The sequence below is a fragment of the Pholcus phalangioides genome, unplaced genomic scaffold (genome assembly GCF_987345545.1).
Source record: "Pholcus phalangioides strain wild (caught in Gottingen) unplaced genomic scaffold, Ppha-v1.0 ptg000011l_1, whole genome shotgun sequence".
Taxonomy (NCBI): domain Eukaryota; kingdom Metazoa; phylum Arthropoda; class Arachnida; order Araneae; family Pholcidae; genus Pholcus; species Pholcus phalangioides.
Window position 1 is genome coordinate 3788304 of NW_028301604.1, and position 23975 is coordinate 3812278.

The 23975-nt window shown below is 33.3% G+C and overlaps 1 protein-coding gene across 4 annotated transcripts in view; it reads right to left on the reverse strand.

Moving 5' to 3' along the window:
* Positions 1 to 10255: 10255 nt before the first annotated feature.
* Positions 10256 to 23975, reverse strand: part of LOC149079955 (WD repeat, SAM and U-box domain-containing protein 1-like) — a 114482-nt gene continuing 100762 nt past the window's right edge. For 3 of the 4 annotated variants that reach the window (XM_089238864.1, XM_089238860.1, XM_089238861.1), the window contains exons 5-10: positions 21888 to 22065; positions 18762 to 18795; positions 15949 to 15992; positions 13985 to 14265; positions 13339 to 13494; positions 10256 to 12034 (exon numbers count right to left, since the gene is read on the reverse strand). In XM_089238864.1, the coding sequence (XP_089094990.1) occupies positions 11889 to 12034; positions 13339 to 13494; positions 13985 to 14265; positions 15949 to 15992; positions 18762 to 18795; positions 21888 to 22065 (839 nt within the window). In that variant the 3' untranslated portion in view covers positions 10256 to 11888. The remainder of the gene's footprint in view (positions 12035 to 13338; positions 13495 to 13984; positions 14266 to 15948; positions 15993 to 18761; positions 18796 to 21887; positions 22066 to 23975) is intronic. The other variant, XM_089238863.1, reaches the window with a different exon arrangement.

Sequence of the window (23975 nt, forward strand, 5' to 3'; positions counted from 1 at the left end):
GATAAGAAGCGATGTTTCCGTCCTCATATCCACAATAGAAGTTCTTGGGGGTGGGGGGTCTCCCTTCGAGGGGCGTGTTGGGGTGCTGTGGACCGCGTCGGCGGGCCCTTGTCACGGGTGTCGGGACGGAGGGGGAATCGCACTCGCGGTGCTGTCCTGACTTTGTCGAGCGGTGATGTGCCCGGGGATTGGAGTTTGGGTGTGTGGTTGTGCTGCTTGGGGGGTTGGCGGGATGTTGGTCCGAACCGGGTGTGCTTTCCCGGCCGGTTTGAGTTTTCTTCGGCACGCCCACGATCTCACGATGAATGAGCTTATACTGCAAAAGCGACAGAGCCTAGGCGTGCTCGGTTCTAAACTAAACTATATATATATATATAGTATTTTTAATGATATTTCGATTAGAGCATAGTTTTTCACCATGTTAAAGGTATCAACCCTTAAAATTCAAGTATATAATAAATCAATTAAATATGACAAAAACATGCGAAAAAAAATTATTAAGACCAATAATAATGTTCTAAAAAATGTAGTAATTCCTTTTATCATCTTTACTTCTTCCGAAGTTCCGATATTTAAATAGTCCAATATTTTATAGCTGTTTACGATTATTAGCATGCATGAAAAAAATTTTGATATTATAATTTTTCTGTTTTTGTTAGTCGATTTTGCTATCGAAAAATTCATTGATAAATTGGAGAAATGTTCTACTAAAATTTGTAATAATTTTTATCACATTTTCAGAAATTAGATCCCCTTTAGCTGTTTGAATATTTCAGTCTGTGCTCTCAGTATACAAATTTGTTCGTTTAAAAAATTAAATCGTTTATATTACATTGAAAATAGTGCGATTTTTTTTTTTTTTTTTTTTTTTTGGAATGGGTCATAAAACTCCTAAGCCTGGCTCTGCCACAGGGGTACCAATCCAGATTGGAAAAAGCAGAACAAAACATTAAAGAATTGCATATCCATATTTATTCAGTAATTAGCGAATGCCGTTGAGGAAAAAACACAATTTTTTTTGGTTGTCAATAATTAAATTCGAGCAATGAGTAAGTAAATGGTCGATTTTTGTTACTGCTATTAAAATCCTGGACAAACACGCTTGCTACAGTGAAAAATCATTATTTTTTTTTATTTGCTTATTTATTTAATTGATTTTTGATATGGGTGATTTGAATGTATTCTGCAATTATACGGCTGAGTTCACCTTGTGGCTGAGGCTATTTCAGCCTATCCACAAGCCCAATTTTATGAGGCGACGGGAACTGAGCCCTCCCCCCCCCCCACCTCCCCTAATAAATATATAAGATTGGGTGGGCTGACCATATTTGCTGGAGAAAAATACGTGAAATTGAGCTTCGAAATACGGGAAAATATAGGACATTGCTAATAATTGCCAAAAATGATGCCAAAAGTAAGCAAAGTCACCATCTCGCGCTAAAATGACAGAAAATTCTCCAATCGAGGAAAATGAAGAGCCACTTCTCTCGAATTGCAGTGAATTAAAAAAAGCATGACAAATACGTGAAATAAATACTTTTATTTGTAGTCATAACTATCGTAATGTAATTTCTGAGTTGGGAAGATAATTTTAATTGTTGATTTGAAGAATAAAAGTCAAGTTGGCTTCGTTGAAAATATGTGAAAAGCCGAGAAATTTTTGCAAAAAAGTTGGGACAGCCAGAAAAACAGAAAAAACCAGGACTGTTTCGGCAAATACGGGACATATAATACTCTTTAACCAGCTTCGGTTCGCCCTAAGAGTGAACGAAGTGAAAATGGAACAAGAGCCACAGAATGAAATGAAATTTTTCATTTCAAATGTAATCTCCAAAGGTTCCACCAACTGATGAATACCCTGCTCATAAAAGTCCTTTGGCTGAAATCCGAACCAGTTTTGAACATTGTCCATAACGTCGCTGTCCGAGTAAGAATGGCAACTTTTCAATGTCTTTTCAGCTAGCTCCCTATCTCCAAAGAAGTCCAAGATGGTGCAGGGTAGTGGCAAAGTCTTTCCGATATCAGGAAGAGACGCTTCTCCTTGAGTTCCAGGACCGTGGTCATACGATCAACGCTGCTCAGTACTGCGGTACACAGCATCATTTGTGCGCAGCAATCAAGGCTGAACGGGCTGGCCTGTTGTCTTCTGGAGTGATCTTGCTGCATGACAACGCGCGGCCACATACGGCTGCTTGCTGCTCTTACACCGTTGGCGAGTTTTGGTGGACAGTGTTGAACACCCACCATATAGTTCGGATTTATCGCCATGTGACTTTCACATTTTTGGTCCGCTGAAAAAGATATTGAAGGGTCGCCGTTTTTACTCAGACAGCGAAGTCATGGGCAGGGCCGGTGGCAGGCACGAGGAGACGAGACGGCCACCTAGGGCGGCATTTTTTTTATGACAGATTTATGATGACGATGTATGCACTCTCGGAAATTTTTCCACATCGAAATAATTTTGAAGGGAAAGCGCGTGGATAAATAAGCACAGATAAATATAATACTTTTCAGGGTTGAAATGCTCTACTCAGCTCTTTGCTATTCAATGGTTAATTCATCTCAACACACCTTTCTTGAACTTCCAAAAGTGTCACCTATCTCTAGAGAAGCTGGTTTGTGAAAAAAATCAGGTTTTTTCTCTTTTTTGTTAAGGATTCTTTCACTCTTTATCAAAATTTTTCCGAATGACTTTCTTTTCTTTAGTCGATTTCCCCAGCACAAATTTAGATTCCTTGTTCATCTCCTGACAAATGCCTTTTTCCGCCAACACATAGAAGAATCTCCAGTGTCATGCTGTTTGGCTCCGGAATGTTCTGACTGCCCATTTTTGTTTACCTATATATATATATATATCTGTTCTATATACCAGGTCAAAGTTTCTCGCGGAGCGGAACCCTTGATGATAATGAGGCTGTTCTACAGAACTTGAACAAATTTTGTATATTTAAAACAAAAAAAAGTGTCCCTACTGCTGCCCCCAACAAAATCATAACTCCAGGGCAAAATGAAAGAGGGTCTAGGCAGCACCTCTTAATTTACATATTTATTGTCAAATCATTGTGCCAGATCTTATTGTGGAAGCTCCTATTCCACGCAGGACTGAGGTCTTTGCATGCCCCCCACGAAAAGAGTGGGTTGAGCAGGGCTCTCCTGCCTGGGGGTCAGATATAATTCTCATCAGATGTTTTTTTTTTTGTTTTTCACACTACAAATTCATATTGGGCGGAGGGCGTGAAGAATCTGAACTGGGGCCCCCCCGCCATAGATCTCAGCCTGGGACCCTACTGCGGGATGTGGGGCTATGGGTCTCCGTGGCATGCTCGGTTGAACTCGTGGTTGGGATTCACGAGGTTGGAGCCCTGTCAACCTATTGGGAGGCATATTCACGGATCGAGAGCTTTGATCATAACCATCATCAGAAGAAAAGCACCCACACAAGAACTCTAACATATGGCTTTAACTGAAATAATCACGATGCTAATCATTGAATCATAGGGTGTTCATCTGAGTGGTCGGTGAATATCTTCTGAGTATGAAATCAAGCATCTATCCTCAAATGGTTTAAGTGAACATTATGATCCCTACAAGGGCTCTAGCACAGCCACAGGGGCCCGGGACAAACCTCATTGTTTTTATTTTTGTTACACTATAAATTCACTATGGAGGAGGCCCCCACCAAAGATCTGTCTTGGGGGGCTCAGCTCCAGGATGGTGGGGGGGGGGCAAATGATGAGCACCAAGATGCTCACAATAAAAAGGGAAAATGTCATTACATGAAAAATGTGCCCTTTAATTTTTTTTCCAGATGGAGGGAACACACACACACACATTGCCTTTTATTTCACTTGTAAAGACCTGTTTCTTTGCTCACAGAATTTTGATATATCTGTGCGGAATGATAAAATAACATGCTGCCTTATACAATATAGGGATTTTTTTTACTTCCCTATATTGTATAAGGCCATCTAGAGTCTGACAGCATTCTCAGACTCTAAATGGACATATTTTGTAAACTTATTCACCATGAAAAAATTGCGCCTTTTTTAGGCACTTTTGTCCATAACCAATAAATGGGTAAAAATAAAATTTCATCAGCAAAAATATGCCTTCCAGAAAACATTGAAAATGATTATACAGTACAGTATTATATTCACATGTGAGAAATGCATCAATTAACTAGAACCCCCTTCCACCACCTATCAAATAAAACTGTTATAATTCTTTGGTTGAAATTAATATAACTGGATTTTCATTAATGTGCCGGCGGAAAAAAAAAATAATATGACATGACATTAGTTAATATTTTAAAAGTAATAATAATAGTTAAATGTGATCAAGCTCAATTCATATGAGTTTAAAAATAAAGATGAAGATGGAATAAAAGATCAGTCTTTGACATTCACTGAAAGTAAATGCCAAAGAGATTTCTGTCATAGAAAATCATGGTAATGCATACAATAAACTTGTAAATTGTAACACGGAGGCTTTCATAGAGATAAACAACAGGAACTGAAATGTTTTAGAATTTCAATTTTAATCACTTACCTCAACATACAATAAAAATGTGTTAACTTAATTATTGAATTTCTCTATCAGAGACATCAAAGTATAGTTAGGAAAAATTTCCAAGTTCTGCAGTTCAGCATTTGTTACTGGACTTCTGTGATTACCTTGGTCAAACCACTGCTTTAATGCTGATTTTTCAATTTCAATCGAAGAATTGCAACAGTTTTATTTGATAGGTGGCGTATGTGGTTCTAGTTCATTGATGTCTTTCTCACATGTAAAATATAGGGTGATTCTAAATTCATAGAACAAACTTTAAGTGGTGATATAAGACACCTAAATAAGCGTTTTTGATCATAGAATGTGCCGTCGAATTGCAATAGTGAAGGTGGTAGAGGGTGTTTTTGTTGATTTTTTCTCACAGATTTGCTGCAATATGTGCTACCATTCATTCAAGGGTGCATATGCACCTTCAGATTGGATTGGAGTTTGCTTTTTATAGGTGCAAGGATGTAGGTGCAAACAATGATTGGGTTCGGGGAGCACAAGGAATCTCTCTCAGAGAAATTTTGAGCAACTAACCTTCAAAAAAGCATTTTAAATTAACAGATATTGATAAAGATAACATATGGTGCAAAGGTATTTTAGTTCAATATTTTAATTTTTTATCATTTTGGGGAGGGCACAGATGCCTCCCCAATATTCTCTCCTGCATACTACTCCTCTGGTCCCAAACATATGAACTCAGGGATGTCACTTCACTAGGTAGGAAAAACTTATCTTTATGCTACACAACCTAACAACATGTCAACAACATAATGCGGAGAATCACAATTTCAAAAACTAGGAAATGAGAAGAGTGATTCTTGGAATTTCTCCTCAAATTATCTAAAATTTGTCTTTGGATTCAGAATAAATATTAATTTATTAATTTTTGGGTTTTCTCATAAAAGTGTGCTAAAGCACATTTGTGATACTTGATTGAATAAAATTTTTCTTCAAATTATTTTTTGTAAATTTTACATAGAATTTTAATGTTATATGAAGTGATATATCTGCTAAATAGCTCAACTAATCCTTTGAAGGACAGACATTTTTCCAAAACCCATAGCAAAAAATTTAAACAAGTGCGCCCACTATGGAACCACCCTCCTCCTTCAAAGAAGAATATTTATTTCATATACTTACTTCATCAGAACATTTTTATTTAGGAAATTCTCTCATGGCATCTTAAATCATCAACGTTACACACGTCGCCCCCAAAGGGGTTGTGACCAATACTTTGGGAACCACTGCATCAAGGTAATAGAGGTGAAGGAAGGAAACTCTTTTCATATGGTGATATCTAAAGAGCGGCAAAATATTGTTCACCTCAGGCGGCGCAGCATTTCTAGGACCAGCCCTGGTCATGGACAATGTTTGAAACTGGTTCCGATCTCAGCCAAAGGACTTTTACAAGCAGGGTATTCATGAAATGGTTAATTCATATATTGAGGTTTGTTAATTATATATTATATCAGGGTATTCATATATTGATGAAACAATGGGACAAGTGCTTGTGAAGCTTTGAAGATTACGTTTGAAATAAACTATGTCATTTCATTCTGTCTCCTGTTCTGTTTCATTTGACCCACCCTTATACAATACAACACACCTTCCTTTGCCCTCCTGCATACGGGCTTGAGTCCTGTATATATGCTAGATGACTGGCAACTTTCAGCTCTCCCCCCTCCCCCCAATGTTTTCCTCATGTCATGTCAGCACCTCTGTCTGCAACCCTTATCGAGCTTTGCTTTTCCCAGCATGCTGAGAATGGACCCAAGGCCGCAACTACATGCTTGACCAGGTGAGGCAAGCACACGTTTTGGCATCCCTTGTAATGTCGAAGGAGAGGTTAAAGGGACTTTGCACCCCTTCCGGTCCCGCGCACTAGACCCGCCTACTCCCGCCACCCCTAGTTGCAACTCTGAATGTACAAGACTCCAATATATTGCCTGAGTGGCATAGTGGTAAGATGCTCGTCTACCACCGTAAAGGTTTCTGTCACGGCACCGGGTTTGAATCCAAGGGAGGATATAGATAAAGATATTTTCCCCTAACGAACTTGAGGCCATCGATAGACAGCGCCTTCATTTCCAGCCCATCTCATTAATGGCAGTAAATTGCAATATGGCGATATGGCCAGAGTTGGTGTTTGGTGAAGTAGTAGATTCCAATATTCAAGCCGCTGGCATCTCCAAGTTTTACGGCATGCCAACTAATGTGGAGGAATAAAAGGTAATTATTTAAAATATTTATGTGATATTAATTTTCAAATAAAAAGTTGGATTTTTGTGTAACCAGTAATTTAAAAAGTTTGCACTTCACGTCTTGATTGTAATGACAAAAAAAAAAATACTATCACAACGTGTCGCTCTTGAATAAGAACATTATTCTAATTGTGTCTATATTCTGAAATGAAGAAAAATTCAATTTTAAAAGTAATACATTTTTTTCCCATAGCAATAGTGGACCATAATCCAGAATTCCTACAGAGCGATCTGGTTAAAACAAATCCAATGATAACTCATTCATTATGGTAGACAACTCTAGAGTCTACAAACAAAGAACCTAAAAGCACCCAGTTGAGGCCAAAAAAACCATCATAATTTCAGGGCCTTTCTTCAACAATTGTAAACGGATATGGAAAAAATGGGGGAGGGAATAGATATTTCTGAGACAAATTCAAAATGAGATCTCATTCATTATAGTAATGAAGTCCAGAATCTATAGATGGAGGAATAAACAGCACTGTGTTGAAATCAAAAATTTAAAAGTTTGGAGCATTTCTTCGATGATTGAGAGCAGGATATGGACAATGCATGTATCTGCAGATAGATGTTATTGACACAAATCTAATGGGAACGCATATATGATAGAGAAAGCCAAAACTTATACAGACAATGGGGTGAAGGGCACTGGGCTAAGGTCGAAAATAGATGCATCTGCTCAAGAATATTTTCCCAGTGCAAATTATTTTTGCACTCCGAAAAGTAACACCGTAGTATTTCTTCTGGACTACTAAAACCTGCACTGCCTCCACATTTTATATTCCTATAAAATTTTTCTCACAGTACTTAAAAATTCATTTTACAGAGTAGTTTAATAAATATTAGGCAATGATCATGACTCTCCCTCTGGAAATTTCTGCGTCTTCTAACATCATTTTCTTTCACATCAGTTGAATTTTTGTTTACATGCTTTCCTGTATACATGTCTAATAAGTCTTTTAATAACTTCACAAATTAATTGATAAGAAAAGAAGAAATAAAATAAGATCAACAAAAATACTTTTATTTTTTTCCAACATCTTCCAAATTCAAAAATGGAAATTGAGAAAAAAAAAACTGAATTTAAAACACTGAGAGCCAAAACAAACATGAATGTCATAAAATATGACAAATTGACTTTTTCCACCAGTAGAAACTTTTGAACAGACATAAAAATTGAATAGGAATTATGAGAAGTAAAAATGAGCATTTATGCATTCATACATGACAGAACATACAATAAAAAATATTTAAAATACAAGATGGTTACTTAGACCAGAGGTTTCCCATTTTAGTTCGCATGAAACCCTTGATAGTTACAAGACTGTTCTATGGTAACCGAAAAAATATCTATATTTCTCCAACATGGATGATTTTACTGTAATATAAATAAAAAGCTTTATAGCTTTTGATACTAAAACCCCTAAAAAGCTCTTGCAGCAGTCCAGGGTTCCAGGAAACACCAGTTGGAAACCTATGATTTAAACACAATTGTTGTGCCTATTCCAATATACCAATTCAAATAAACCTTGGTATGCTGTTGTGCCTTACAAGTAGTCATAAACGTTTACAAAAAAGAGAAATAGTCAAAATTTCCACCAGTCAGGCATGGATGTACAGGAAGGTGATGGGAGTGGGGAGGGCATTGTCCCTTCCAAGAACTGGCAAATAAGGGGAAAATTAGTTTGGTCGATCCCATGAAATACAGAATGATCCGAGGAACCTACACAATTAATCACCCCTCCCAACACATCACCCTGGATCCACGCATGCTACCACTAGGGAAAAACGTGGCACTGCAAGGATGATTATTATAAGGCAAATCATCAAATTAAAAACATGAAAATAATTTTTACAATTTATTCGCTCAATGTGGAATTCTTCTCTGTTGATCATACATACATTGAAATTGTAAGATTATGTCATCAATCATCACATACAACATTTCAGGTGGAATAGGGATGACATATTACACTGATTTCCAGTTTTGACATGAAATGCTCACAATACCCACAATACAAATATTCTAGTGAAAAGCATATTAGTATCTTATCTCCAATTTGAAGAGTTCCCTGTTTCAGTACTGCTAACTAGTTCAAGATACTGTTTCACAACACTTTAACTTAATAAACAAGAATTTTCTGTAAAGTTATAATGAAAGATCATTTAAAAGGAACAGGGCTAAGGCTTGCTTTTGGTAATCCATGATGGAATCAAAATTTTTAAAATCATCAGCACATACAAGAATGTGTGTGCATTATTTTACAAAACTGATCGTTTTAGTTTGTGAAGCAAACAGCATCATTTCCAAATATCATCACATTGTTGTGAATAGCAATGGCAAGTCAACCAATATTAAGCAAGCTTTCTTCAATTTTTTTGGCAGGCATTGGTAAACATACATATACAAATATTTATCGAATCAAGAGCTACCATTCATTTCACACAGATCCACAGCTACAAAAACTTCAAACAGTACAATATAATATAAAATATAATATATTTTTTGAATTCAAATAATCTAGAAATCTAGATACTCTTGATTACATTTCCTGTAACTTAAGAGTAAAGTAGGGCCATATCATGGGTTGCAGGAGCCATCAGCTAGATTAACATCCAGTGCCCTGATGTTAATCTTTCTAAGTCTACCAAGCTTATTTGGGAAGCCTAGAAGGTGCTTGGAGCCATAGCAAAAGTCAAAAGACTCCTATGTAGTTATCACCCAAGATATAAAATAAAACTTATGGGAAATTATAGGGAACATTTGTCAAAATATATAGCTGAAGCTTAAACATAAAATATATAGGATAGAAAAAGGTGAAGCTGAACTAAAATATATGTCAGGGGTGGCAACTTCTCCCTGTTTAAGGGCCAACATAATAATTAGATGCAGTATTGCAGGCCACATCAGGGAAAAAAGACAAAACTCTGGTATATAAGCCACATGCACTTGGAGGGAAAATTCTGGCACATTAGCCGCACCCAGTATGATTGCTTGCTATGGCATCATGAGCCCCAAACATTTTGATGGGATTTAACTAATTAACTAAACTTCATTTAATTAATTACTAATTAGAAATAATTATTAACTGAACTCTTCATCTTTTGGAAAAGAGTAATTATATACTCTCTAATAAACAGTGAAATCTGCGCAGAAGAAAACTGCGCAAATAACAGCAGCGGGGACTACAATTTTTTACCAGAGAGATAAATATCTAAGTTATTAAAAAAAATTTAATATTTCTTTTCTTTCAGCTAATTATGAATGTTAATGCCCTAACCAAAGTGGAGAATGTTACTTCATAAAATGTTTAAAGTTTATCAAATGAAAAAATAATTTGATATTTTGAAATTTGTCATTTTGAATTTAGTGCGATACTTTTCTAGTTTGCTTTTTTTTCCCTGCCAAATAAATACTTGACTGAATATTTTTACCAATGGAAAAACAAAAGGAAAATTTTTGAGAGAAATTTTGCTTGTTGAGATTACCATCACTGACCTCCGATGATTACGCAACAAAATCTGCTACTGTTACTTTCATAACTCCCACAGTAGATTTTTGAAATTAATTATGTGACGTGTTTAAAGAGGTTTTGTGTTTGCGTGTTGAAAATACAAATTGTTTTTGTAAAAAATCTTAAATAATTTTTTTTCTACATGAACCACAATTTAGTCAATCAAAACTAATATAAAAAATATAATAGTTTTTTCATCTTGTTGCGGGTCGCATAAAATTGCCTTGCGGGCCAGGTATTAGCCATCCCATGTCATTGTATCACTGATATGAGCATACACTAGAATTGATTACATGATTATCAATTACTGTCTTACTTTGAACTCTCAGAATGACTAGACTTGGAATGATATTGTTTTTTGTAACAATAGAATGAATATAAATAAAAGAAGTATTTGAAAGTAGAAATATTAAATCAAAAAGATGAAATTTATGAAAAAGAATAACACCATTTAATGGTCATATTTTCGAAGTAAGAAAAAAATGTTTATTTTCCTTCTTTCCAACATAAGAGTTTGAAGTTTTTTAATTTTTAAAAAAGCTGATTTAATTTTTGAGAATTTCTGCTTTGTTAAATATTTTGGTCCCCTTGAGTGAAGGCTACTACAGCCACCGCTTGATTTTACGAAACTCCAACCAACTTCACAAACTGGCACATTTTTATGAACTAATCCTCTGGTCCCGAACAATATATGTAATTAATTTGAAAGTCTTTCCCATTTATGAAGTAATTTTTCTACCCCATTCAAGTTCATAAAAACAAGCTTCGACTGTATTTTAATATGGCATTAAAGTAACTTAGTACAACCACACTCCAACTTTCATATGCTTGATTAACTGACTTTGGATTACGAACCAAAATATTTGGTACTTTTAGCAAATCCTAGATAAATCATGGCGATATTGGGAAAAATGTTTTAATCAGATCCTCTTTTTTTTAGTTGCTCCCCTGAGTGAAGAATTATGTGTGAGTATTCAGAAAATAACTAATTTTTTATGTACTGAGCACCAAAACTATAGAGGTCCTGGGACAATGTGTCATTCACCCATACAGAAATCAGGCCCAGCAAGTATGCCATTATAAGGTATGTGGCTGTAAATTTATTGGTTTGATCAGAATCGTGACTTTTTAGGTGTGGTATACATTTTTAGCACTTTAAATGGTGAAAGTGCAATTCTGTATATTTCAATAAAAGATTTCGGTTTTATAAATTTTTTATTCAATTGAATGAATTGTTTTATAGACTTAAATTTTGACAACCAAATATGATTCTATTAAGTGGAATTGACTGTAGTAATAAATAAAATATTTTTCAATACCATTACACACATATGAGTTTAAAAATAAAGATGAAGATGGAATAAAAGATCAGTCTTTGACATTCACTGAAAGTAAATGCCAAAGAGATTTCTGTCATAAAAAACAATGGTAATGCATACAATAAACTTGTAAATTGTAACACGGAGGCTTTCATGGAGATAAACAACAGGAACTGAAATTCTTTAGAATTTCAATTTTAATCACTTACCTCAACATACCATAAAAATGTGTTAACTTAATTATTGAATTTCTCTATCAGAGACATCAAAGTATAGTTAGGAAAAATTTCCAAGTTCTGCAGTTCAGCATTTGTTACTGGACTTCTGTGATTACCTTGGTCAAACCACTGCTTTAATGCTGATTTTTCATAAGAAAATCCATCTAAAAGAGAAATATTCATAAATAAAACAAGTATTCAAAAGAACATTCTAAATTGTAAAATATTTTTATTTGAGCTCTGATGCATTTAAGCTAAAATTTAAACTTTCATCAAGCCAGCTGCATTCATTTAGAAGTACACACAATTCACATTTTCTGCATTTACTAACACATTGTCAATAAGAGTGGTGAATCTATGTTTTTCATTTATCAAACAGTGTAAAGGGGAGATGTAAATTGGAATTTTTCATTTCTCAAGCACAAAAAACAGTAAACTTGAATTGGTACCATTCTTTTCACATATGAACAAGCAAGGCAATAAGTCATATCTTTTGTAGGCAAAATACACTTTTATTTAGTTGGTCTTTTTCCCATTTCACTCCATTAAATATTTATGAAAATATTACAGAAGTGATTTCATACCATTAAATATTTATATTGCTTTAAATGGGTACATATACACCAGAACTGTGCTGGAACTGAGAATCCATTCATTTTGCACTATACTCCAACAATATAACAACTTAGATCAAGTAACAATAAACTTTGGATTAAAGTGAATACTTTACATCTCATAGTATAAATACTGGCACCTGTGAAACTGGTTCAATTCCAATATATATATATATATATATATATATATAGGAAAAAGCATAATAGAAAATGTAGATAAGAGAGTTTTAACTTTTTTTGCTCTTACTGTATATAGTAAAAAGATACATTATATGTATGGAAAAATCATGAACAGGACTATAGAAAGAAAGAAGAAAAAGCACCTTCTGTAGATAATAGGGTTACTATAAAGCTTCGCGGTGGTGAAGAGAGAGGAAAGAAAACACTGTCAACTTGTTTGAATTTATTCCACTGGTGGTTGGATGTAATATTACGCCCGTGATTGTAAAGAGGATATAGGCATAACCCTTGTTCTTTGTCTTAACTAGGATTTTTTAAAGAATGAGACAAATGATGGTACTATCAGCAGGATCTATTTTCATGAAATTCAAACAATCTGGATTACAAGTTCAATGCATAGAAAGGCATGCAATTTGAAATGAGTGATAGGCTAAAATGAAGCATACATTATATTTTGAACCATACAAACATATTTCAAGATTTAAAAGCAAAAAATACCCTAGAGTTAACAGATAAAGTTAAAATATCAGATATACTCATGAAAGTCATAGTTTTACATTCAAATTAACACTGTAGCAAGAACAAATGAAAACCATTAACAAAAATTTTGGGATGATATAAGTCATGACAAAGTTGATTCTTATAGTTATTTAATTGGACTATTCAGGACTAACCTGAAGCAACAACTGGTTCTCTCATTACTTCCCTTGTAATAGGACAGATGAACTCCGCTGGACAATCATCATTTTCATCCACATCATGTGGCCTTTCTCTGGGGGACTTCAATGATTGGATTGCTCTTAAAATTTTTATTCTGTGTTCGGGTATGTCTGTAAAAAAATGTATTACAATATAAATCACAATGATTATATTTTCATGGATGAAATATGAATAAAAATATTTTATTAAAAATATTTTTGAACATTTATTTATACATGTTACATTTTAGTTTCATTTTCAAAGCAAATAAAAAAAAATTCTGGGAAGGGGTGGACAAATAACTTTGAAAATTAACTGAGAAGAATTTCATAACACACTTTGGTTCAATTCATACAGATAATTCTTATTTCATAAAAACTCAAAAATACTATAACCCAGAAATAAATTCTACCACAGACCAGAACTTTCTGAAAATAAGACGACAGGCCATGGATTGACAATAGAATGCAAAGAAAAAAGAAGTATTTGATTCCATTAATGCATTTAGCATTTAAAAATAAATTAAAAATATTTCTAAGAAAAAACTCTTATAAAAATAAAATGCTTATCAAAATAGTGTTAAAAAACATTTTACAGAAAGGATGATTTATGTTCACTTACTAATATTTAAAACATTCTGCAGAAAATTCTTGTTCATATGATACAATTGAAATCCATTTACTCTATGATCAGCAAATACTTGGATATATTGTTCCATGCCAATTTCTTTTATCCATGCATTAACATCCACAGTAGACCATTGAAGGAATGCCTTAGGTTGAACTTGAGGATCTGCTGTAACCGGTGATACACTGGATGTAAACTTGAATGCATAAATAGTTTTATCAGAGGACCCCGTGAAAACAAAATTTTCATCTACAGCACAGCACAAAACCCCTGGCCTACAAACCAAAAAAACAAGTGATTTTACAAATCATAATATTTAAGCTCATTATTCACCAATAAAACCAATATGCTTATACACAGACACTAAATTACTTGAAGTTAGTTATATAAATTTTATTTATGCAATTAACCTGTTTTGATCAGTTGCATAAAAAGATGTTCTAGTTGTTTTTAGTTTCAATTTTGCTTGTATGAAATTCCATGATCACAAAGTAGTCATTGACAGATACCTCATAATCATCTCACATTCAAGTTCCATTCAAAGATTAGAATTATGCTGTTCTGAGTTTAGGTGTTCATCAGAGTTATCATATCCCTTAACAATATTCCCTCAACACCATGTGTGGGAAGTAAAACATAAAACCTTGAAGAGCCCTCAAAAAAAAAAAAAAAAAAAAAATGAAATGTGCATTAAAAATTTATAAAGTCGACTATTTATAAAATATCCAAAAAAACGTTTGAAAACTCAACAGCAGTTATTCCTTCCTAACTATCTTTGCTGCTATGTTTCTAAGAAACATTCCAATAATACCCGATGTTCCTTCTGGGATGTACAGGTGCTTGGCCACGCATGGTTAAAATAATTCTGTGCATGCAAAATAACTACATACACAATTGATGTAAGTGATAATAGCAGGTTGCCATAATGGGCGCAGAAAAAAATTGATTCACACAAGTAAAAAAAATTAGAGGGAATATAGAATCGTAATGTGATGAAAAAGAAATCTTTGATAAATTGTCACCATGTCGATACACAAATGACAGAATAAAGTCATATTTTGCACCTAGCATATCACTGGGGAGAAAACTAGCCAACAGTTAAACAATGAAAATTGAAAGCTTACTGTTGTCCCCAAACTTTCAAATTTGCCAAAAATTCAAAGTTACCAGAACAGAAAAGTCGGAAATATTTGGCGCTTTGAAAAAAGGAAGCATACAAAATGTTTAAAATAATATAATTTGAAACTTTGCAATGTTTCACTTATCTTCAATAAAATATAATGAAGGTCGATTTTTAAAATAAGGAACATGATCATTTGCAATTAGGATTATTGCTCCATCATGACCATTTTATACACACAAGGGCTAGCTGAGACCTACAGTATATAACCTATTCTGAATGAGTTTTTTTCATGTCTCTTACTGAGAAATTGGTGCATTAACCACTGGTGTAAGAAATTTTTGAAGTTTTGATGCCATTTCTCTTCAACAGGAGAGAGTAGTACTTCGGTTTTAGGAAATGTTTTGACAATACATGAGCAAAAATTGGTATGACATCCTATGCCATCATAACCATATGACTGGTAAACATTCTTTGGTACAGTAGATGAATGTTTTATTGACTTGGGCTACAGCGTTAGTTGACTTGGTTCTATGCGTGATTTTACATAATTAATTACTATGATAATTTGAATAGACATGAATTATGACTATGTATATTTGATTATTATTTTGAGATCAAACAGAATAAATGTTTGAATTCCCATGAATTATAATAAAATGAGTTTTAATATTCCATCCAACTTTTTAATTTATTAGCTTAATTGTTCATTCAGATAAATAATAAATTTAAAAAAAATCTGAATCAAATTCTGTAGAAATGACATGAGCAATGTTTGAAGAAATGTTTCATAAAATTTCTGAAATCATAAAAATTAGTGATTTACATGAAAGAATACCTTTTATGGGAAGTCTCAAATGAAAATAGACATGACCCATTCCTCTGAAATGAAAATGATGCATAAAGTATAAAAGTTTTATATTAAAAAACAATGAAATGCAATACTAAAATATACTTTTATTCACACCAATTTATAAACAATAATCAGTACCATATTTCTTGGAACATATAATGCAACATCAACATTTTTAAAGATATAACTGAAGAGTTTTGAGTGCTCACTATGATGCACCATTTGCATTCATTTCACTTTTTCTCCTGGACAGATACCGCTGACAAAAATCCAAACGTTGTTGCTTTTGCTGATTTACATGCAATATAACCAGCTTGCAAATTTAGTGACTTTTACACAGTTAACAACAGACAGATACATGTGGGAAAACATTAAATAGACTGATATTTTATGTTTCAGCTGAGGTGATAAAAAAATTAAAAAAAGTTTGTAAAATAGTCTTTTAGCTAGTATTTATATAATATAAGCAACCTCTTCAGCAAAAAAATCTGAATCCCCCAATAGCACTGTGTATTTCCTATATGCTCCGAGAAATATTTTTTTAAAAAGGGTAGTATATAGACCATAACTTCCAGAGATACCTAGCAGCAACAACATAATCAATTGCAGCAAGAAAGTGAATAATGTGTGATACATTTAAATTGCAGGGCGTTAACAACTAACACTTCACCATCCTTTCAAAGGGTACTATAATACAGCGATTTTATTGCCTTTTTTCTGATGCTTTTCCTTTAGCTATGGCACTTAAGCTAAATGTAATACTCATTCCAAGAAATATAGTACAACCCTAATGACAAACTTAAAAACAAATCAAAGCCTTCAGCATTTTCAAAAAAAAAAAAAAATCATTTCAGCGCATTTGAGTTATATTTTAAATTTGAACCCTTGTTAATCAATTGGTTACATTCTATAACTTCCTAAATTTTATCTAATTTTCAATAAAAATTAGATTACAGTATAGTCACATGTCCATGCTTAGGACAGTAACCTTACTTGGGATGATTTGAGACTTTTTGTTTTAATAAGTTGGTAGCCCTGACGGTTATTGCAGTTATGTTCAAAGCAGGTCATCACATTTGTTTGTTATTCTGTTAACATTTCATGATAGTTTCAGCAGTGTAGAATGTGTTTTGGTTGAGAAAAAGTTTTTCATGTGTTTCCTTGAAAATCTAAGTTTTTTTTCTAAACTACTAGAATTTGCACCACAGTTACGTTTAGACATGGGGGTTTTCTCTGACTTGGGGCAATGTTTGGTAGGGTGTCCCCGTATAGAATGCCAGTTCAATCTTTTTTTATTACCATTATTGTTAAGTACAGACCAGTTTGAGTAATAAACAAATCAAATTTGTCTAAACTTAGGACACTGTCCTATGTTAGGCACAATTGTCTCAAATTAAAAAATGCATTTTCATTAGTATATTTTCAAATTTCCGCATGCGGTAAAACATTTTTAATTCATATATGTAACTTTTTTTGCTAGAGTAGATGGGCAGCTGTTCACGAATCGTTTTATGAGAACTTACATGGGTAAAACAAATGTCGTATTTTCCAATGTTAATTACATTAATGAAGTTTCAAAAAGTGTGGTGAAAATAATTATGAAAATTCTTAGTGTATGAAAAGATAGCTACACTTTTGTCCTCAAGCATTTCAATATTTTGTTCTTTGTTCATTTGTGGCAGCCAAAATCACTACATATATTAACATTTTTCAAGTTTATCTTGTTTTTTTAAGTTTTCTACTTCCTAAGTTCATTTGATCCTTTTTTGAATGTAGGCTGTGATGTGTCATATTTTTTTACTAGAGAACTTACTCTGTGATTTTATCATGAAGGTTGTGACTTTATTTTTGGTAGATAAAATGATTTCTGAACTGTTTTTAGTCTGGTATTGCCTTAGGACATTTTTTAAAAAAATTCAACCTGTCCCAAGTTTAAATGAAGGTACTTGAAAATGAGACAACTCACAAAAAATGCCCAGTTAGGGTACCCGCACCTAACTTGGGACAAACACCATTTTATTTTTTTTAGATACTAAATGTACACCTAAAATTTTCAAATTATCGTACAAAGAGCCTAGACACCCTTCAGAATGTGGATATATATTTTTTAATTTTAACATTCATTGAGGGGTTGATTTTTCACTGCAAAGTTCTAAAATCGTCCCAATTATGTTCACCTGACTGTATAAGTTTTTCAAATAGCTTTTAGTTCAGTAACAAAATGTGCAAATTATACCATATTGATTTCATTTTACTTTTAAACTTCTTTTATAACTGCACAACCAGAACAAGTGATGCCAAAATTGGTCCATCATCAATTTTTTAAATACTTCTAGAGTACTTTGACCAATGGCAAAAATTAAATTTAAATTTCACTGCAAGAAGATTCTAGCCTAAAGAGCCATGATTCAATGGAATTATGATTTCCAAACATTTTGTCACATCTGCAGTACACATGTTCATAGAATAGCACAGCCATCTCTGAACATCTGAGAAGATTAAGTTCATTCTGCGCCCAATTACACAGAAGATGTATACCATAAATGTATAAGTTCTAGTTCCAATGAATCATTTGTGAAATAAAATCATATGTTATGTAAAATCATAATCTTTTCAATTCACTTTCAGTAGTATAAAAACCTGAAAAACTTCTCAATATTGAGAAAATCAATCAATCACGTCACCACAATCACACCAATAAGAACTCTGAAAATAACAGTAGAACCAACAATCAAATGCAAGAAAAATTGTTCGAAAAGGAAACAAATTAATTGCATGATGAAAAAGAAATTACTCACAGGGTCCCATATAAACATCATCTGATCATCTCCCCTGAAAATAAAATTTGCTCAATTTTTGTACAACAAAATAATTTTTATCAAAACAAAACAAAAATGCCTTATTCATGCATATCAAGAATAAAAATGAAGTTTACTTAACATTAGAACTGTGGTATATCATACATAAAAAATTATATTCAACATGAAATAATTAACAACATAAGCATTCAAAATACTATAAACCAGAAAATAAGGCACATGACTGTAGAAGAAATTTTTTAAGGGAAATGCTGCATTTTTCTATGGATATGCATATTTTGTGATTTATAGTAATTCCCCCTAATTAATTAAGTTATACGATAATGATCGCATAAGTTAGGCTACAATTTTGCAAACAAATGCATATAAATATTGGTTTATTGGGACCAGATGTTAGGAAAAACACATTTTTTTTCCTTCTTACTACGGTACTTCACTATGACTTCATTGTGACTGCAATCTGGTCCATAAAAAAGGCTTTATCCGACAAAGTCAATGTGAATGAAAATTATGCACACTTTGAATGTTTTGATAACATCTTGGCCCATCAAAAGAAATAAGCTACTTATGTTTGAGGCAAGAAAACAACTTTTATTTGGGCATTGAAATTAATTGAAAGTTGCTTATACCAGATGCACTGTCATCACCAATTCATTAGAAGTTCTTCAGAAGCATATGGACGAGGTGCATGTGTGGTTCAGTAGGTGCATTGTCACCAATGAGCACTACATCAAACAAATTCTTTTATGGCAATGACCTTGAACTTCAGGTATGAAATTGTGACTGTCTATGCAAAAATGGCAAGTACCCCAATAGAACAACAACATAGTACAATATCTGGACCATATCGTTATACATAAAAATGTCAGAGGAATATCGGATATCATAACTATGATATAGAACAATCTCATCCTATATGGTGCAAATTATTTATGATATTAATTGATCACGTCTAATTTTTCAGTCGAATATATATTTGATTCCATGTGAATAGTCTTTGCTTTGAAGGACAACTTGGGACAATAAGTTATTTTAATATAGTTTGAAATACATAGATCTATATTGTGAGACCCTGACAAAGATCTATATCAGATTCATGATATAGACAGACCTGATATAGGGATATCTTAGGAGACATAGATCTATATCCTGGATCTGACATAGATTTACAATATCTTGAATCTGATATATATATCTTTGTCAGGTTCACGATATAGACCTGATATATAGAGCTATCATAGAAGACATAGAACTGTATCCTCAACATGACACATAGATCTATATCATGAACCTGACAAAGATACATATCAGATACGCAATGTGCTGATATATCAACATATTGTGTGCCTCCAAATAAAAATTTGGAGAAAATTTAAAATTGAGTGTACAATTTTTTGTTTGAATGGAAATTAAAAACGTTTGAAAGAACATTGTTCATATGAAATTTTGATTTTATTAGGATAAATTATGTTGATAAATCAAAATCATTTCATCAATTATAATTAAATCCTTACTGTGTATGATTTACATCATAGATGTTGGTATTTTAGGAGGAGCAAGAACTTATGCACCGTTAACTTTAATTGCCACATTATATAATTGAACATAATTTTTAATTAAAAAAAATTTGCTCTTGTTTGTGTTTTATGTGTGTTTTTCTTAAAATTTTATTTATCATTATTATTTCTTTATAATGTTTTGTTCATTTTTACCATATTTTGAGAATTTTAACTTTTTATGTTGCATATTTTTTATTTTTTGTTCTACTAGTATAAATTAATAATTTTAAATAAATAATTAATATATTACACAATTCATAAATTTTAATGCATTAATGTCTTTCTTTATTTTGTATTTTTTTATTATATATATAATTTCATAGATTATAATATAATTTCTTCAATCTTCTGGCAGTGATATCACATTAAATAAATATGTCTCACACTGATAAATGTCTCACATTTTTGATTTTGTAATTTTTGTGTATACATGAAAATGAATAAATTTGACCTGATTTGAAATACAAGTAAAAAACTATTACTTGTAAATTAATGTTATAATAGCATCCTGTAGCCAGTGCTATCATGGTGGGTTGGTGAGTCATGAAGTCAGAAATGAGAAGAGTTCAGCAGGCTGCATGTATCCAAACCCACCCACAGGAAAACTACAGACCTTTTTTTTTTCTGAAAGGGTGCCATCTATTGTCCAAAAGTTTAAGTATTTGCATATATCACACACATTCACGATATAGATCTATTTATCTCTGACTATGCCTTTTTTAGCCAGAATGATATTGTGGCTCGATATAGATCAATGTTGAAAACTGAAATTTACAATATCAATCTATATCTTTGTGCTACTTGGGCTACCATACAAGTTTTGAAATTTCATTTCTAAATTAAATGGTGATGTTTCATCTGGCATATCAGAAACCAGTGTAGGTTCATCACATATGGTCATGGCGCCCCCACTGGCAGGGCTGACAGGGCTCCAGCCCTGGGACAATTATCATATTTTTTTTATTTTTCATGCTACAAATTTAATATAGAAGTGCCCATGAGAAATCTGATTCAGAGGCCCGCCAAAGATCCCAGCCCAGGGGCCCTGTATCAAGATGTTGGGGGGGGGGGGCCATGCACATGGTATTCTGACTGCGAACAATTCTTACTTGATTATCATTTAATAATTTCTACTGTCTCAGTAATAATCACATAGGTAGTTGTGCTTGAATTTTGAAATGTGAATTTTTCACCAAAAATCATGTAACTGAAATTGAGCAAGTTGAGGTAGTACAAGTTGTGATAAACTCTGCTTGAGGACAGTGTACCAAGGAGTTACAGTTTAATGTGTGTAACATGTGAATTTTAAAAATATGCTTTAATCAAGTAAATTATTAAGAATAATATAGAGTGGCAAGCAGGACCGTAACTAGGATTTTTGTATCAGAGACAAACTTTATTTTGCTGCCCCCAAAATGTAATACTTTTGTAATGGTGTTCTTTGCTCCCACCTAAAGCTACCGTCTCATAAATTTTGCCGCCCGAAGCAGTTGCCCCTCTCCCCTGCCCCCCTCTAGTTACGGCCCTGGTGGCAAGGTAAACTTACACTGAGAATAAGAAAGGGTACTGTTGACTAAACTTTATTCCATTCACTGATCTTATATGGCCTTGACAAACAAATTTTAAAGAAATGGTATAAGAACCAGCAACACTGATTCCCCACAGTTTGACTTGATCATCTCGACCTCCGGTTGCTAATGTATAATTCATAATTTCTTCTCCATCTGCAAAGAAAACCAGGAACTTGAGAGATCCCTTATAGCATATATACCACGATTTTCTGCCTATAATCTATGGATTATACGTTTAAAAAATTTTTGAATTTCTTGGTGTGGATTATAAATAAAATATTATCATGTTTTTTTTAGGAATTTTTTCTGAGAGACTGAAATTAAAATAATCATTTTTAAAAAATAATTCATAAAAAAATAATCTATCTGAAGGTAACAAATATGGTGTACAGATACAAGTAAAAGAGACTCAATTTTTTTTATATAAACACAATACCAATAATCCCTTCAATTTTTTATTATTTCATTATTGGTAATAAAGATGACAACAAGAAATTTGCATTATGTGGATTTATAGGGTACTCTGAATTATACTATGACTTTTTTCTCAAAGTAGTGAAATTTTCATGTGTAGATTATATATCACCACAGGTTATAGGCAGGAAATTATGTTAATGCCCACACAGATTACATTTCTTCCTTTCTTTCAAAATTACATATTTCTCATGAGGAAATATGTATAGTCAATGCCCACAGGCATTAATTACTCATTGTAAACTTGCATTAATGCTCTAGTCCTTGGGTACATGGAAAGCTTAGATCTGGGGATCTATTATGCTGCAGTAGTTATACAACGAAGTCGTTACTGATATCATACACTTAATGCAAATTCTCAATCACCCATCCAACACAAATCTCAATGACCATTGTTAAAAACTTGATTTTTCTCACCAACTGTCGGCTTGTCATTATCAATTTTTAGAAAAACTGTCTGGTCTGAGGCTAGCGTTAGGTTCGGAAAGGATGACCAATCAGATAATTTTCTCCACTGCTGATAATCATCATCACTACCAATGAGTGCTGAAGTACATGTGTTGGTATTGTTATTATATTTTTGTGTTTATATTGTGTGCGTTTGTGCGTGTTATCCCTAATTTTTGTAAGCTATATAATTTCTAAATTCATCCGTTTTTTTTATTTTTGTCAAATGGCTGAGAAAAAGGTAGGCTATGCACACACATGGAACTGGCACAGGGAAATTTTCTAAATTATTAAGTTTAAACAATAATGATAAATTAATTTTCAAAATGACTGGCACAAATTTCATCATCAAATTCTGATATTTTTATATACTTATCTGCCGCCTTGGTACTAAGACAATATCAAGCACAAGTAGCCTTTTACAGGGACGCCAGAACATATGTGCTCATGTTGCCGAAGCAATATCAATCATTTTCATGGCATTGCTCAGCAACACCAATCACCATTTAAAATAGCTCATATATTGCATTGAACGCACTTTTTTTAAGTTTGTATGAAAAAAAAGAATTTTAAATCGCTATTAATTTACGTGATTTTTCACTTCTTTTACACACTATCAATGGTAAAAGCTACCATTCTCTCCCTGGAAAACCTATCAATTGAGAAAAAGCTTGCACATCCAAAAACGTATGGCGCTAGCTCATTAGTCCTGGAGATGAGAAAACAGGATTTGACTAAAAAGACATACCTAACTGAATGCCATTGTAATCTACTTCCTGCCATTTCTTGCATTCATCGCTTTCCCTGTGATTTGTATCCTGTTGTTGAAATTGTAAGAAAAGAAAAACAGCTGTATCCAATCCAAAGCCCACTGGCACCATGGTAAGATGGTTTTGGAGGCTGTTTCCCCTGAACACACATGCAATTAAAAATAATTGAATCTGTAAGACTTTTTCACTCAGTGAAAAGAGAGCAGCTGATAAGCATACAATGAGTGAATGCCTGTCCTCAGAGGTCTCTGGTTGTTTTTTTGAAAGGATATAGTATAGTATATTTTCCACATCAGGAAAAAAAACTTGTTTCTACGGTACAGCAACACCAAAGCCCCCCTCCCACAAGTATGCAGAACCAAACTTTGTGGG